This window comes from Phacochoerus africanus, chromosome 13, assembly GCF_016906955.1.
Source record: "Phacochoerus africanus isolate WHEZ1 chromosome 13, ROS_Pafr_v1, whole genome shotgun sequence".
In the NCBI taxonomy this organism is placed as follows: domain Eukaryota; kingdom Metazoa; phylum Chordata; class Mammalia; order Artiodactyla; family Suidae; genus Phacochoerus; species Phacochoerus africanus.
This window is the reverse complement of record NC_062556.1, coordinates 504091-519772: the sequence shown is the minus strand read 5'-3', so window position 1 is coordinate 519772 and position 15682 is coordinate 504091. Positions and strand designations below refer to the sequence as shown.

Sequence of the window (15682 nt, the reverse complement as noted above, 5' to 3'; positions counted from 1 at the left end):
TATGTCGCATTTTAAAAGTCAAATTTCATGCAAATTGGCTTTTTTACCTAGGAAATTTGAAAGTTTCTGAGTTGCAGTGTTTTCAGACAGAATATTTTATAAATTTCTATTTTAAGATAAGTTTTTGTGTAACTTTGAAGCTATTTATCTTCATTTTACTGAATGTCTAACTTGCTTTGCCCACAGTGTTGTGTGCAGAGATGCACTGTTGGGACTCATTTGTCACTTGTTCAGTCAACGAATGTGTGTGACATGTTCAGGCTAATGCATATCTTTAGAGGTGGTGGGAAGGTTTTAGGAAGTGCCTGTATTAGCATCTTTAGTGTTCATTGCTTACAGGTTGTCAGGGCAGCAATAGCAAGTAAATAAGCCAAGTGAAAAATAAGTGCGTGGTATTTTCACAGGTCTCATTAAATTTGAACTGTCACACGTTTGAAAATTAGATAAATAATTATATATTAATTTTGTATTGTCCCACAGAAGCTAAGGTTAAAATACTTACTTAATTCATTTTTGCATATTGTAAAGATTATATTACCCGACCATCCCAATTTTCATACCGTGTATTCCCACTGAGGAAATCCATACTGTACCTAGAATGTGTACACAGTCTGTGTTATAAGAAATCTGAGGAGTTCCCATCGTGGTGCAGTGGTTAACAAATCCGACTAGGAACCATGAGGTTGCGGGTTCGATCCCTGGCCTTGCTCAGTGGGTTGAGGATCCAGCATTGCCGTGAGCTGTGGTGTAGGTTGCAGACGCGGCTTGGATCCTGCGTTGCTATATGGCTCTGGTGTAGGCCGGCGGCTACAGCTCTGATTCAACCCCTAGTCTGGGAACCTCCATATGCTGCGGAAGCGGCCCAAGAAATGGCAAAATGACGAAAAAAAGAAAGAAAAAAAGAAATCTGAAGGCAGCTGATGTGGGGGTGGGACATTTTCCATAATTACCCGCCCCACCTCCTGCCAGTCAGATCGTCAGATCCTTTAACACAGTTGCTGTTCACTTGGTCAGTTTCTTAGCACCAGGGAGTAGTTACTGAGCAGCTCTTGTACGCAGAGGAATTGCAGAACATAGCCCTTAACCCAGAGAACTTCTTTGAGAAGTTAGTCAGATGCATCTGTGGGGAGAGAGGACCAGGAGTCCTTGAGGAGTCCCCCGCTCAGAGGCCCAGTGGAGTGTGCGTATGGACAAGTGGCTCAGCATTTACGCCATCACCGCAAGTGTGTGGTGGTGTGTGATAGACTCTGGGTGGTTGTAGGGCTTTCAGGTGTGAAGTTAAGGATTGTAGGAGTTTGAAATGCCATTTACAGCTCTTAGAGTGTCATTAACAATCGAGCCCATTTTGAAACACTTCTCACGCTTCAGGGACCGTAAACACATTGTTTCTGCCTGTTGAGCAGCTTCGTCAGAAGAAAGAGGAGAGTGCGGCTTTAGATCCCTTCTGTAGGGAGCAATTTCAGATCATTAAAATTGCAGTGGCATTTTATTTACGGCAGAAGCGTGTTGACATTCGAGCCCTTACTTAGCTGCCCTGACACATCCTCCTTAATTTTCTCCTTTTTCCTTTATTCGGCGTGAGCCTTAGTTCTGGTGGAAGTTGTGGATGCCTAGGGCTTTGAGTCGTCCTCACGCAGTTGACTGTCGCTGTGAAAGTACTACATCGTCATACCCGTTACGGCGCGTGGACGCCATGGGCAGCGGGCTTTCTGCTGTCGTGCCATGTAAATCAAATGGGACGTAGATTGTAGAACTGCTTCTCAGGGGATCAGCCACTTCTAACATTTCTCAGGTCTTCAGATTTAGTGACTGCACAGCCATGTGGCAGAAGGTTTAATCTTACTAAAAATACATTTTTTTCAAGTATTGATAGTTTTAAATATTTTTCACTTATTTTATTATACCCATACATACATTGTTATATTCATCTCTTTCAAGTTAGATGCGACAGTTGTGTTTTATTAAAACGAGGAAGAAAAACCCCTAAGCCTCCGTCTATACTTTTGGGGGAAAGTTGAGCTAAGATTCTTAAGAACCTGGACCCTGTCTCCACCCGTCCTCTTTTCTGCTGTGGGAGCTGTTCTGAAAGTCTCGTAGAATTTGTTATTTATTCTATCCTGGGGAGGTAGGAATGTTCGTAGATGCTTATCATCAAGAACAGTGGGGAATTAGGGAGCGACTTCCTCAGCAGAAGTGGCGGGGACGCTGGGTTTGAGGCCAGGGCCTGCAGGGTGCAAGCCAGCTTCCTCTCAGCTGCTCCCTGGGCTCAGCCCCACGCGGAGTTGAGCTGCATCAGACATGGCGTAGAGCTGGGGTGAGCGAAAACGTCAGCTCCCTTCCAGTGTGCTTCTGAGAAATGAGATCTGAGTGTCAAAAAATTGACCTAGGCAGGGAAATGCTGCAGGGAAACGCTTAGGTAGACTCAGTCTTGGTTATAAATATTTAATGAGTTATGAGTAGTTTAAAAATCAAAAAAGCTCAAAGAGAATATCCAGAGATCTTCCATTTGATGTCATTATAAATATAGTGTCATAACTTAAACCATATTGCAGTTAACATGAGGCAGGCAGATAGCTTTTGATGAAAAAAAATGAAATGTTCTGTTGTTCTCATTTCCACAATTTCAGCATGTTGAAATGTTTAGATGGTTGTATTAATATTTATTCTGTATTTGATTGCAATTGCTTTTAGAAATAAGTTTTGCCATGATGAGTCATTTCAATTTTTTTTTTTTTTTTTGGTTAGATTGTATTTTGCTATATAAGGTTAAAAAAGAATACCTCTTTTATAATTTTGGGAGATGTTTCAGTAACTATATAAAAGTCAAGAATTTACTTACAGTGAACTGTATACATTTATTGGAGGAAGCAGTTTCTCCCTTCAATTTAATACAATTTCCATGCTAGTATTTTCAGTCATGACTGTAGGAAAATTAAGTGGTCTCCTAAGTGTTAACCCTTAGCAGTTAATTTAAACTAGTAGAGAGTAGTTACCACTTGTAAGGAAGAATTTGGTTGAAAAGCAGAGTACTTTAAAAGAGAACTCTTAAGTTTTTACAGTCTCAGATGTGCTAAGATAATTGCTAGTTGTCTCATTTGTTTTGTACATTTATTGAGCAAATATATAGTACTCTATACAGAAGAGATAGTTAAGTGTCCATTCTCAAGGAAGTAAAATGATTGTGACAGTAGTCTTGCTATGTGGATTGTTTAAGTACTGTTAAATTTTTAATGTTTACTCACCTAAGCTAGGACAGCTCTAAGTATAGATTGTTTTGCGTAGATGCGTTTAGCCCAGCACCTGCTGGTAACCAAGGTCCTCCTCCAATGATGGGTATGAATATGAACAACAGAGGAACTATACCTGGCCCGCCAATGGGTCCTGGTCCTGCCATGGGGCCAGAAGGAGCTGCAAATATGGGAACTCCAATGATGCCAGATAATGGAGCAGTGGTAATGTATCATCAACATTATTGTGATTATATTCAGTAATGTATCTTTCTGCCCCAAAGGTAACTTCACACTTAACATAATTTGGCATCATTTGTTTTTTTCAGTAAAGATCAATATACAGTGAAGAAGAGGTGATTTTCTGAAGTTAGATCTTGCTTTATGAATGGCAGTTTTTAAGTTTCCCAGTGGCTGGGATTATGATCCATGGCGTGAGTTCATATGTAACAGAGGTTAATTAGAGTCATTTTACAGTGGTTTTGATTTAATTGTGTACACTTCTCAGCATGACATTTAACGGTCAAGCGTTCTGTGATCGTGTTTTTTCCTGTGCCAGTGGGTGCAAAACTCCGCTGTGTGTGAAAACACAGTTTTCAGTAAACATTTTTAATAAGGTCGCTTACAATTTCAGGGAACTTAACTAAATCATGTAAGGATTTAAAATATATTTTAAACTTACATTGTTGCATTCTTACTATAGACTTTTCTCATTGCATTTGGTTCTAAATTTAAAGTAGACAGTTTCGTGTCTTGGTTTGAGAGTGTGAAGATATCTTTGTGTGGGTTAAATGTTATAAAAATGTTTTTCAGTTGTAATTCATATTATATTTGAGTTTCAGTGGCAAGACCAATACCATTGTTTCATTTCCCTTAAAGTCTTTCACTGTTTAAATGAGACTTTATATTGGTTAAAATGTTTTCTCATTTTGTTTTTGTTGACAATTGTTCTAAATGACATTTAGAAAGGGGAAATTGTATATATTGAAAGCACAGTTCAGTCTTGAAATGACTACAAATCTGAAGGTGTCATTGCTGCTGAGAAAGCAGGTACTGCCAGGTAAACCTGCTTCAGCTCTAAACCCTCCGTATCTCAGGGATGTGAGCAGTGAGCGTGCATCTTAGAACTGATGGATGCAGTTTTCTATTGTTGTAAACATTATTTAAAGTCTTTTAAGAATTTGGCCAAGGCCGATATGCTAGTAACAGTGTTTTTCAACGAGTGTTTACACAGGGAGATAAAGAGGCAGCGTCCTGACACGTACTGTGTTGAGGTGTAGTCATGGGTGTGGCTGTGCCCTTCCGTGGAGGCCTTCTTTCGGAGGAAATGCCTGAGAGCCATAGTCAGAACGGGTCAGTTTTCCGTTAAGTTTCGCATAGCGTGTAGTCATCAGCTGAGACTCAGAAGGGAAGCAGCTGGCCTGGTTGTCTACGCCTCCCGCAGAAATGGTAGACTTTATTTAAATATCCCCTTATTCTTTCTGACAGTGATGGTTTACTGCTGCACATGGGGAGTTCTCTTCAGCCATTGAGCCTAATAGATACTACTGTTGGATTTTTTTCAAAATACGTAATTCAGCTGTTTAGTTCTGCTCTTAGTAGTATATGCGAATTGTCGTTTTTTAAAAAACTCTATTTGTAGTATTTTTTCCAGAAAAACACCTAGAAAATTTTCATACTGCAGTTACAGCTGTGTGTTTATACTAGTGCTTTTTATGCTTAAACATTGCTATTGAAAATTTTATAATGTTTAATTTTTCAGATAATGTGATGCTGCTCCCAAGTTTTTATCTTTGATTTAAAAAACCAAACCAGTATGTTTGTTACATGCAGTATGAACGGGGGGGGGGGGGGGGCGGGAGGGGTCAGGAACAGTGTAATAATACCTAAATGGGTTTAAGATGACCTTCACCTCATGAAGTCAGGTTTTTTCATGGAATTGGGGTATAGCATTAGCAGTATGTAACTTTTCATTCAGATGCTTCTTTTTTTCTTTTTTTTTTCAACATAGTAACTAATGAAATTGCTCCTTTCTTCCTTCTATGTGTGATCCTGATTCTGCTGGACTTTCTGCTGAACTTCATGACACCACCACTTGGGATTGTGCCAATTTTTCTTGTCACTTATATTTGGCGTGTTCCAAATGGACTTCCCACTTGCTCTGTGGCGTTTTAGCACAATGATAGATTTCCGCAAGGACCACCCTCTCAGATGGGATCACCCATGGGCAGTAGAACAGGTTCGGAGACCCCCCAGGCTCCGATGAGTGGCGTAGGCCCTGTGAGTGGTGGTCCTGGTGGTTTTGGTCGAGGAAGCCAAGGCGGCAGCTTTGAAGGTCCCAATAAACGCCGTCGATACTGAGCGTTCTTGCCCTTCCTGCCCACTTAGAGGAGAAGAAATGCTTTACCTGTGACCTAAAGAATGGTTTTCTTGTTATTGTATGTAGACATCAAGGGTTGTTTGTTTTTTTTTGGTTTTGTTTTTTTTTTTTGTAAAACTTGAGGTTTTTGTATTTTTCTTTATTCATAAGCTTTGTAGATTAGAATGGTAATGATGATACTCACCCTTGTGAATGTTCAAATGTGTTTGTGACTTCAGCGACATAGAAGTTTGCCATAGTACTGTGAGTTCTGTGTAGTTTATCTCAATAAAGAAACCGTCTTGGATAATTTAAAAATGTCATTAGTGGTATTCTCTTATAACCTTCACTAAACGTTGCTGTGAAAGTAATACTCTGGTTGGTTTAACGAATCCCAGGCATTTAAAAATGAAAATAATTTTCTCTTTTTCAGTTTGTGTAAATGCCCCTGAAGAGGAAGCTTAGTGAAAATTGTGGTCCGCACGGGCCAGGCAGAAGGGCACCTTGGGGGGGGCGGGGGCGGGGGGGGGGGAGGGTGTCGGGATTGATGTCTGTGTGCACCATTGATGTCCTGTGCAGTCACAGCTGCTGTCTCAATGTCATATAGATTCTCAATATCCAAGTATTCCGAGGAGGATATTAAGGGTATCTTTGTCCTGTGATGATTTTCCCAAATAAATCTTTTGAATCTTGGGGGGGGGGGAACCAAACCTGTTTGAAGGCAAATAAATAAATCTCTTGTGCTTTTAATTTCTATTTTTAATATTATCTACCATTTATTTGATATCACTATCTACAACTTACCCTTTAAATTTTCTGTAAAACCAGTCGTCATTGTTAGGTTGGGTGTTAAGTGAGGACTTGCTGTGTGCTTTAGAGGAAAGGGGGCATTAATTTAGCACGTTGGTATCTGGAAGTGCTGGGGATGCGGTGACCCGGCAGGGTTATGAGTGTCCTCCTGTCTCTCAGGAGTGTCTCTGGCAAGACTCTTCTTTCAGGCCAGGCATGCTTGTCTCTAATGAGTACAGTGCAAGTGGCGATTTGAAAAAACAGAGTTAACTTGAGAGGCTAGGGTCCATGGAATCAGATTAGATCCCTCTGCTATCACGTGCATGTTTTGAAGATTGATTTTCTTTCTTTCTTTCTTTTTTTTTTTTTTTTAGGACCGCATCTGCAGCATATGGAAGTTCCCAGGCTAGGGGTTGCATCTGGAGCTGCAGCTGCCGGCCTACACCACAGCCACAGCCACGCCGGATCCTTAACCCACTGGGCAAGGCCAGGGATCAAACCTGCACCCTCATGGACACTAGCCGGATTTGTTACCTCTGAGCCACGACAGGAACTCCAAAGATTGGTTTTCAGTAGTGTGCAGAAACATCTTACTACATTATAGTTTTTATTCCAAAACGGAGTCCCCATTCTGTTTAAAACTTTGCATGTTAGCCATGTTTAATTTAAAAGCACATTTAATGAGTCGTATTTCACCTAAACCACATGTCCAAGGCACTGCCTGTTATAACATAGTTACTTCGCACATTTCAGTTTGTTACAGTATCATGCTTTTAACATTTTTATGGAGTGATGTGCTTTTCTAAAGTGAGCAGTATGTAAATACTACCTTTCATCTTGGTGTGGTTTCTGGTTTTGCTGGAAGGCATACTTTGGAAAGAAGTAAATTTTGTTATTTATTTTAAGTCTTGGCATAAAAGCAGTTGACTGTACAGCCTGATCGAGATCTGTGCGTTTGTGTCAGTGAAGTTCTGACTGTTTTATGTTCTGTCTTTGAGACACAACAGTACGGATGGAATTCTTTTCTAAAATTTGCAGTAGCTTGTTTTTGGCAATTCTTTGAAATCATGATAAGGACATTGTAAAATAATCGAGACGGTTCGCATCACATTTTCCATGAGTATTAGTTGGCAGAGAGTGGAAATTCTTTTTAATTTATGCCATTAAATGTGCTGTGGGCGTTTTAACATCTGTTATAATTTTCAAGTGATGTCTATTGCACTTAAATATACCTTTCCCATCATCTATATTTTTATTCATAGAATCCTTAGGTAATTTTTAGCATTGTATTTTGCTTCAAAGCTGAATTAAGATTGCGAGAAACTATATCCTTTGATGTTAATATCAAGCTATCTGTGGCCAAGGCTGTGAAATTCTGTAAGATTCATTCAAGAACGTTTGAAAGCATTGCACAAAGAGATGCCCTAAGCTCCTGAACACTCTAGAGTCCGGCTCACTGGCTCCACGAACAGAGCTCTCCGCAGCTTTCTCCCTGCATCCAGAAAGTCCTTGTTCCAGTTCTTACCGAGTTTACCTGGGAGCAGTCAGCTTCTGAGTGACTGAGAGTCAAGCCCAGCGTCTGTCACCTCCTAGTTCAGTTTGTAGTGTTTTTGTGTAGTTAAACTTTTCACTTGCTTCGTCAGTATTTTTTCTTGTGAATTAGTATACCACAGAAAATATTTGAATGTCGTTGGTTTAAAAGTGGTAGATATGAAAATAAAGACTAGTATTAGCTTTTCTAAGTAAGCGTGAATTTGTCATAAGTCTTGCCATAAAAAGGTAATATGATACACTTTTATTATTATACCGTCACAGTGTTATGTTTCTTTTTGTGTAATGATTTGAAACCCTTAAAGTCTCCAGAATTTAGGTGATATATGCTATTACCAGTATGCACAAAATAAAGGAATAGTCACTTTCCTAATTGTTTTATTTTAGCAATATGTTTTGTTAATTTCTCTGTTTTTGCTTTGAAAATAAATGTATTTATTTTCTTCTTGATGACAAATCCAGTTGTTAAAGAACTTTTGGTCATTGTATTTCATAAAGCTCAATTTGTTATTTCTTGAATTTGGGGTTTTTCTATTTACAGTCTACTTCATTTAATTGAAATAGAGATTATCAACAACAGAAACTTTGGATCTTGTTTCTCTACAACTAATTGAAATTATACCTTTGGAGTTCCTTTTGTGACTCAGTGGATTAAAAATCCAACTGATATCCATGAGGATGCGAGTTTGATCCCTGGCCTTGCTCAGTGGGTTTAGGATCTGGCGGGGCTGTGACTGCGGCCGTGGCTGACAGCTTCACCTTCTCTGCTTTGCCCCCCAGCCTGGGAACTTCCACATGGCACAGATTCAGCCCGAAAAAGAAAATAAATTATACCTTCGCATTTTATTCAGAAACATAATTGTTGGATATTTATGTAACTTGGTCCATAAAATCCCTGCTAAATGTCCTTGTGGATGGTTAATACTTATGAATAATTTGGGGTTGAGTATATAATTACAGCTGAGAGTCTGAAGGAGAGAAAGATAATGTGTGATTGAAAGGAAAGGTTTTGTGAAAGAGTGTGATTAGTAGCATGTGAAACCTTTATACTTTCTGATATTTAGCGTAAAACAGCACTAGTCAGAGTTTAAAGGAACGTGTTACTTGGAAAAATAGAGGAAATTTCCTGGGGAGTCGTGTGATACTTAGATTTTTTGGTTATAGTATTTAATAGTATATTAAAATATATTCCTGAAATTTGAGAGAGTGTAGCAGAGATTTTAAAGTCAGCCTTCTTATTTCAAGAATAAGAGAGTGAAGACCACACACTCGACTCCTGGCCCCGCAGTCGTTGATGATCCTGTTTTGAGCTCATCGTTAGTTAAGTATTCTTCCCAGACAGACTCACGGAGGCTGGGGAGGGGGACTGTTTCCAAGTACACAGCCAGGCCCGCCCTCAGGTTGTACAGCTCAGCTTGGGCTTATTTCAGAGTAAATAAACCATTATGAAATAAATCGAAAGTCGCTTCATACTAAGAGCGTGATTTCCTTTCGAGCACCCTTCATTACTCAGTTTTTGAAATTGGGAAACGATTGTGGTGGGAGGAGACACTCTTCTCCAGAGTCGTGTAAAGTGAAGTGTGCACGCAGGCTCCCGCTGGAGTGTGGTTAGTAACTTAGGACGTAGTACCTGACTTTACATTTTAAAAATAGTTTCCCTTCTTGCAACTCTTGATTTATGCATTATATATTGTATTTGCTCATTTTTTAAATCTGTAGCACTACCTTCCAAGGGTAGGAAAAATATTTTCTTTTGTTTCCTTCATTACTGAATTATATTAATGATTAAAGTTTGAATTTAGGCGACGAAATAGTTAAAGGTCCAGAGTGTTCTACCAACTTGGTAATATTATTGACCTTTTGTCTTTTTCTATAAAACCATGTTTAGATTATAAGTATCTTTGAGGGTTCCTTTTGGCTGGTTGTATTTTTATTTACCTGGTGGAATTTGCAGTGTGTACTTGTTTTGTTTTATGGTATGTTCCGTAAGAGGCGCTTTTATGTTTCAGATGCGAGGAAGTACATGTAGGCCACGTTCGTAACCCATTGTTGCCTTGGCCATGTCCATGGCGTTCCGCATTTCCTGGGCCAGGAAGCAAACCTGAGCCACAGCGCGTGAAGTCCTTAACTGCCCAGCCACCAGCAAACTTCTCTAACGCTCATTTTAAGTATATTGTGTGATGGCTCAAATCACGGCTCGCATTACCAACCCCTCTCCCTGCAACAGATACAGTATTTTGTTGACTATGTTTATTTAAAAATCTTAAGTTAGAATTGTCATTCTGGTTTAAATAAATGAGTCTCAAACAAGATGATATTCTGCTTGTAAATAAAATTTCAGTTCTTCGTCCTAGAACATAATCATGCAGATTTCATGCGAGGCACTTTGGTCTCAAAACTAAGACCCAAATTATTAGGATTAATAATAATTATTATTAGGAAGTGTGTTTTGTTTGAATACATGATTTTTTCTTTTTAATATTCCTTATTTTTTTTAAAAGTATAATCAGTAAGTAGTAAAGTTACTTGTTAGCGCAAGGGCCTTGAATTGATTGCATCGGTAAGAACCTAAGTGGACCTGATGAATCCATACCTGTCCCATACAAGTGTGTAAGTGGTGTTGAGTTTTTGAAATTGATGTTAATTCTTAAAATTTGTTTCTGTCTCTGAAATTATCGTTATAGAATCAAATTTATTTTTATTATGTGTTAAATACATCTCAGTGTGAGGGAGAAAATTTACATATATGAGGTAATACAAATTCCTTAAATGAGTAGCCACGGAAATCTGCGTTCTGTGTCATATTTATGACCAGCTTTCTAAGACCTTCTTCCTGAAGTTCTTTTTCCTTTTATGCAACATGTCAACCACCCAGATGTCTGTGAATGAGATTCTGCATATGTTTATCTTTGCCATGTTTGGTTCGAGTTCTGTACCTTTTAATTTTTATATGTTTTAAGTGATATATTTTCTGAAAATTACTCATATTATTCAATACATGAAAAAAGAGACCATCCTATTTTATTGTATGTTTTTCTGGAATAATTTTAACTTGTTTCTCCTCACCATATTTTTAGATTATTAGGTAATGTAAATTCATATCAAATTTGATGCATTGCTTAGATTTGCAGATGTTACCTGGTGTTTTAAAATAGTTTCTGACCTTTTTTTGTTGGAGGGAGTAGTAACTTGCCCAGTGGTTCCTTGGTCTATAGTGGGAATTCTTTGAGTGATTAGAGTATTTGCATGTTCACAGACATAGTTAGCATACTTTAAATAGAGCACCTATGGAGCCCATGTATTAACAAACTGAGTGCCGTAGTTGGTGTAATGGTCGACACAGTGGGGCTTTCTCAGTGGTGTAGAATTTACGGGAGGGAGCCGTATCATTCAGAATTTCACTCCATCTATTTATTTGTTGCCCTTTTGTATCCTGCGTTCTTCCCCAGGGCGGGGATGTCACCTTGGGGAAAAAATCCTGGCTCAGCATGAAAGGACAGCATCCACGGACGTCCCTCCAGATGGATGGCTCTCACACTTTGGAGTGCCCTTGAATCACCTGACAGGGCTCATGAGAACACGGATTTCTGGGCTGTGCCCCGGAGCTTCTTGGTGCAGCAGGTCTCAGGAGGGGCCAAACCGTTGCCGTTTCTGACAGGTTCCCGGGCCGTGCTGCTCTTGGGCCTGGTGCCCCGTTTGAGAAGGTCTGCTCTAAAGCGTTGCTCAGGAGGCACGGAGCCGTGTGGGTCGGTGGATTTCAGCTGGTCCCGGTCCCGTCCCCGTCCCTCTTCTGCAGGACCCCCGGCCAGTCACGGAGCAGAGCAGCCCAAGCCGAGGGCTTCCTGCTGCTGCAAAAAGTCTGTGGTGTCACGGCTCGTCCGTGCTGTGTTTTGCACCCGAGGTGTGTGTACTGTGTAATGCTTTTCTCTTGAGCTGGGATTTTACTGTTATGTTCTCAAACGTAGTGAATTCAAGCGAAGAGGGAATATAGAGAACTTGAAAAACAATGTGTTTGGGAAACTTGTTGAAGGCTTTGCACCTGACTGGTTTCCGTCTCCCTCGTCCTGGTGAGACGGGGGCAGTGTGGTAGGGTATTTGCGCACGCTCGTCCCGGGGGGCACACATCTTGGTAAAGGGGAACAGAAGGACACCGCACTGAGGTATTACAGTGGCAGCCAGACGTCTTTGTGGGAGCTCATCATGTGTTTTTCTAGTCAGAAGTTAAGGAAGTGGTAAATGTACTATATTTTTAAATGTGATTTCTCTTGCTTTGCAGCTTCGATTTTCACACGTACTTTTAGAAAGTGATGCCCACCTGAGTTCAGTAAAGGGGAATTGTTAACAAGTCTGGAGGTAGTTCGAACCTGCCTCGTGAGGCCTCCCGGAGACGTGCGTTGTGTGTGTGTGCTTGAAAGTCTCTTCAGAGTCATGTACGGTACATTGACACAAGAAAAGCGGTCCGTAACGAAAGCACGGAGTTGCTGTGTTGACAGTCATTTCCTTCCCCAGCGTTTTGACGCGTAGCGCAAAGAAACCGGCCCCTGGCTTGCGACCTTGAACTCTCGCAGGAGGCGGTGTCGAGGGCGCGGGGGAGCCTTGTCTGAAGACGTGTCCTCCCTGCGACCCCGCGGCGCAGGGCACCTCCTCCTGCTTCCCACAGACGCAGCTTGCCCAGGAGGCCACCCTGACCGAGCCGTTCTCGGTGTTCCTGAACTCCAAGTGGCGGGGGGCTCTGGTCCGCACGTCCTCTCCACTCACAGCCCCTCCCTCGTTTTGGTTGAGGATTCGGGTCCCTTGGCTCCTGGGGAGTCCGGGACTTGAGACTCGGCCGCCAGCTCCTCACCTTTTCCGTAGGCCTTCTTATGCAGACTGGGAGAGTAAAGCTTTGTTTCATCCGTCCTGTAAAATGAAATTTTGTGGCTAGATTTCTGGATGCACTCGTTTTTCCCGTTCAGTTATTTATTACTAATTTTCTTCAAGAAAGGATTTGAACTCCTGTGGCAGTACTTGGACGCTGCAGTGAGTGATAGCTGACAGAAGTCAGCACTTAAATTAGCTATTTTTTGGCACACGAATGCAGAAAAATAAATTTTGAAAAAAGGAGCCTGTGCTGGTGTTTCTCCTGTTTCCGGTCTCTCTGTTCCTGAAGTTTGTTCCATTTGGACCGTGAATTCCCTTTACACCCTGCTGCCCGCATCACCCTCCCTGCTGGGAGCCATACACAGCTTGGGATCTGTCCTACTGTGTAGACCTAGGGTCGTTCGTTAGGAGAATTTAAAAGACCTTTTTTTGTGTGTTTTGTTTTTGGGTTTTTTTGCCTCTTAGTTGTATATTATGCTATGTGGAACCATTACATCTACTTTATAAGTAGGACATCAGAAGTTTTTGGAAAGTGGCATGCTCCAAATTTGGGGGATGGGAAGTACAATACGGAAAATACAGACTCAGATTCGTAATTTCTGCTTTCAATGTATTTAACCCATGTTAATATTTGTGCTTCCAGTCAGGTAAACTATCCTTTAGACAGTGAAGGTCTGAGTCATTCCCTGAGTAGATGGAAAACGCAGGCTTCACAATTGGGAATTACTTTGCAATTACTTCGATAGTAAGGAAGAAGATTGCCCGTTAGGGCCGATTTCTAGTGGTCCTATTTCACGGGTCCTCTACGTATGATACCCGTAATTAAATAATCTCGCAGCATCTCAAACACCCAGTACTGGTTTTGGCAGTTGCTGTGCTGGCAGTAGTTTGGCAGTTGGGGCACTGCAGATAGAGCTGTGCCCAGTGCAGGCCAACCCCTCAGCTCCCTGGCACTTGTGTTCTAGGCCTCGAGAGACAGTGACAGGTAGTTGAGGTGACTTAGCACGTCATCACTTGGGTAGAGAAAGTGACCGTTTCAGGAGGTGAAAGGACAGGAGCCTGATACAGCCTGTGCAGATAAAGTGAGGTCCTGATGCAGGACCCCTCTCAGAGCTGCAGCCGGGTGCGGTGCCTCCTGGAGCTGTGGAGTCTGGAGTGGGACTGGTGTGGCTGTGACTTGAGTTTTAACTGTATGGCGATTAACTTCAATTCAGTTATGAACACAGCATTAAGCATATTTGGAAAAAACAAGAACGTATTCGGAACAGCTTGGGTATGTGCGTCTACTTCTTTAATAAAATCTAAATCCATGTCAGTAGTGAGGAAAGTTCACCATTTGATGTAGACGCGCCAAATGGACACAGAATTGCGGAGACGTAGTGTGAGGGGAAGAGTGTAAGTTGTCTCGATTTTGTGTATGACTACTTGTTGAAATGGTAGTATTTGGGATGTATTTGGTTAAATAAAACACACCGTTAAGCTACTTTCATCTGTTGCACCTTACCCCTCACTGTAGCTCCTAAGGACTTCTCACTTTCTTTTGTGGTTTGTGTTATTTTTCTTTTGGGCAGTGCTGGTCTAGACTGGTAATGGTCAGTGTCTCATGGGTACATGATTGTAATGCTGGGAGCTTGTTACATGGTCTGTAATTATGTCATCTGTGTGATTTCTATCTTGTCAATGGAGAATTTGCGGGTTTGTTAAACATCCATTCCCTCTGAGGTGTCGGGGCGAGGGCTCTCCCGGAGGCTGTAGTGGTGTTTGTGCGGGAGCCGGAAGGGGGTTGAGCTCCCAGCTGTCACACTTGTCTGCATTTCACTGCCTTCACGCGTGTTGCTTTTGCTCATTCTCTCCTGAGACTCTGGTCATAACAGAGTTAATCTAATTATTTTAAATCTTGAGAAAGCGTGATCGTAATACAAGGTTTCCTCCAAAACTTTGGGTCAGAATTTCCTGTACATTGACTGACTTCATTGCAGCTGCATGTCAGCTCCAAGGGAGAAGGGACCTGATGCGCCATCTCGTGGTTTAGTCCTCATTTCCTGTCAGGTCTTTACTACGTGTTTTTTCACGAGTGAGTGATACCAACTGTGGGACCACTCTTTTCTAAGGAGAACACACAAATGCACAAAACATGGCAGCTCACCACCTCTTGGGCTTTGGAGCGTGTGGGTGCGTGCAGAGCTGTGCCCTAGACCAGCCCGTAGCAATGAAGCAACTAGGACATGCCCGGAAAACCCAGAAGCGCGCTGCACTTGGGTTGGGAAGACTTGACCGAGACGATCGCTTTTGAGCGCGTCTTCAAGGTGAGTATGTGCCCGCTGTAGGCACCCAGGTGGGGGCAGGGGGAGGGCGCTGCGGGGTGGCGCAGTCACCCGGCTGATGAGGCGGTCAGGGCGCGGCCCAGGGCCCTGCTTCGGGACGGGGGTGGGGGCAGGGACAGGGACGTGAACCTCCCTCCCCGGTTTGGAGTTTGGCTTCGCCTCCTGTGCGGCTCAGAGTCGGGGCAGTTATTTTTAGCTGCAAGAGTGGCTTTGCTGTAAATAGCAAGACGAGAGGCCATGTAGACCATTAATACGTCCCAGCCCCGCCCCCGCCTTCCCCCTGCCTGGTCCATGGTCCCTGGGAGGCTCTTTGGTCTCGGTGAGGAGTTTGCAGATTTCGCGTGTGGAGTGAGTTGGGCAGGCCACAGCCAGCTCTCGTGTTCCCGGGTCCCGGGTCCACAGACCCACCCGAGCACGAATGAAATTCTGTCTCCCCTCCTTCCCTCTCTCTCTTTCCCTCCTTTCTTGTTTTTTGCTCAACACAGGTGTGTAACTCTGTGGTTCTGGAGATGAGAAGAAGTCCAGAATGGGTCAGGGCTGTGTTTCTTTAGGGAAGAAACCATGCCTTGGCC

The 15682-nt window shown here is 42.2% G+C and overlaps 1 protein-coding gene across 5 annotated transcripts in view; it reads left to right on the top strand.

Annotated features, from left to right (window-relative positions):
- The window catches only part of PSPC1 (paraspeckle component 1), a 94093-nt gene that overhangs the window by 58432 nt on the left and 19979 nt on the right, over positions 1–15682 (top strand). Inside the window, exons 7-8 of one of the 5 annotated variants that reach the window (XR_007131504.1) lie at positions 11376–11827; positions 12203–12851. The exons of 2 other annotated variants lie outside the window; for them this stretch is intronic. Coding sequence is in view for 2 of the 3 variants with exons in the window: in XM_047756403.1 (XP_047612359.1) it covers positions 3283–3452; positions 5403–5588 (356 nt within the window). In the remaining variant the exon portion in view is untranslated. Of the gene's footprint in view, positions 1–3282; positions 3453–5402; positions 5905–11375; positions 12852–15682 lie in introns of those variants that run through there. 2 more of the 5 variants (XM_047756403.1, XM_047756404.1) reach the window with 2 other exon arrangements.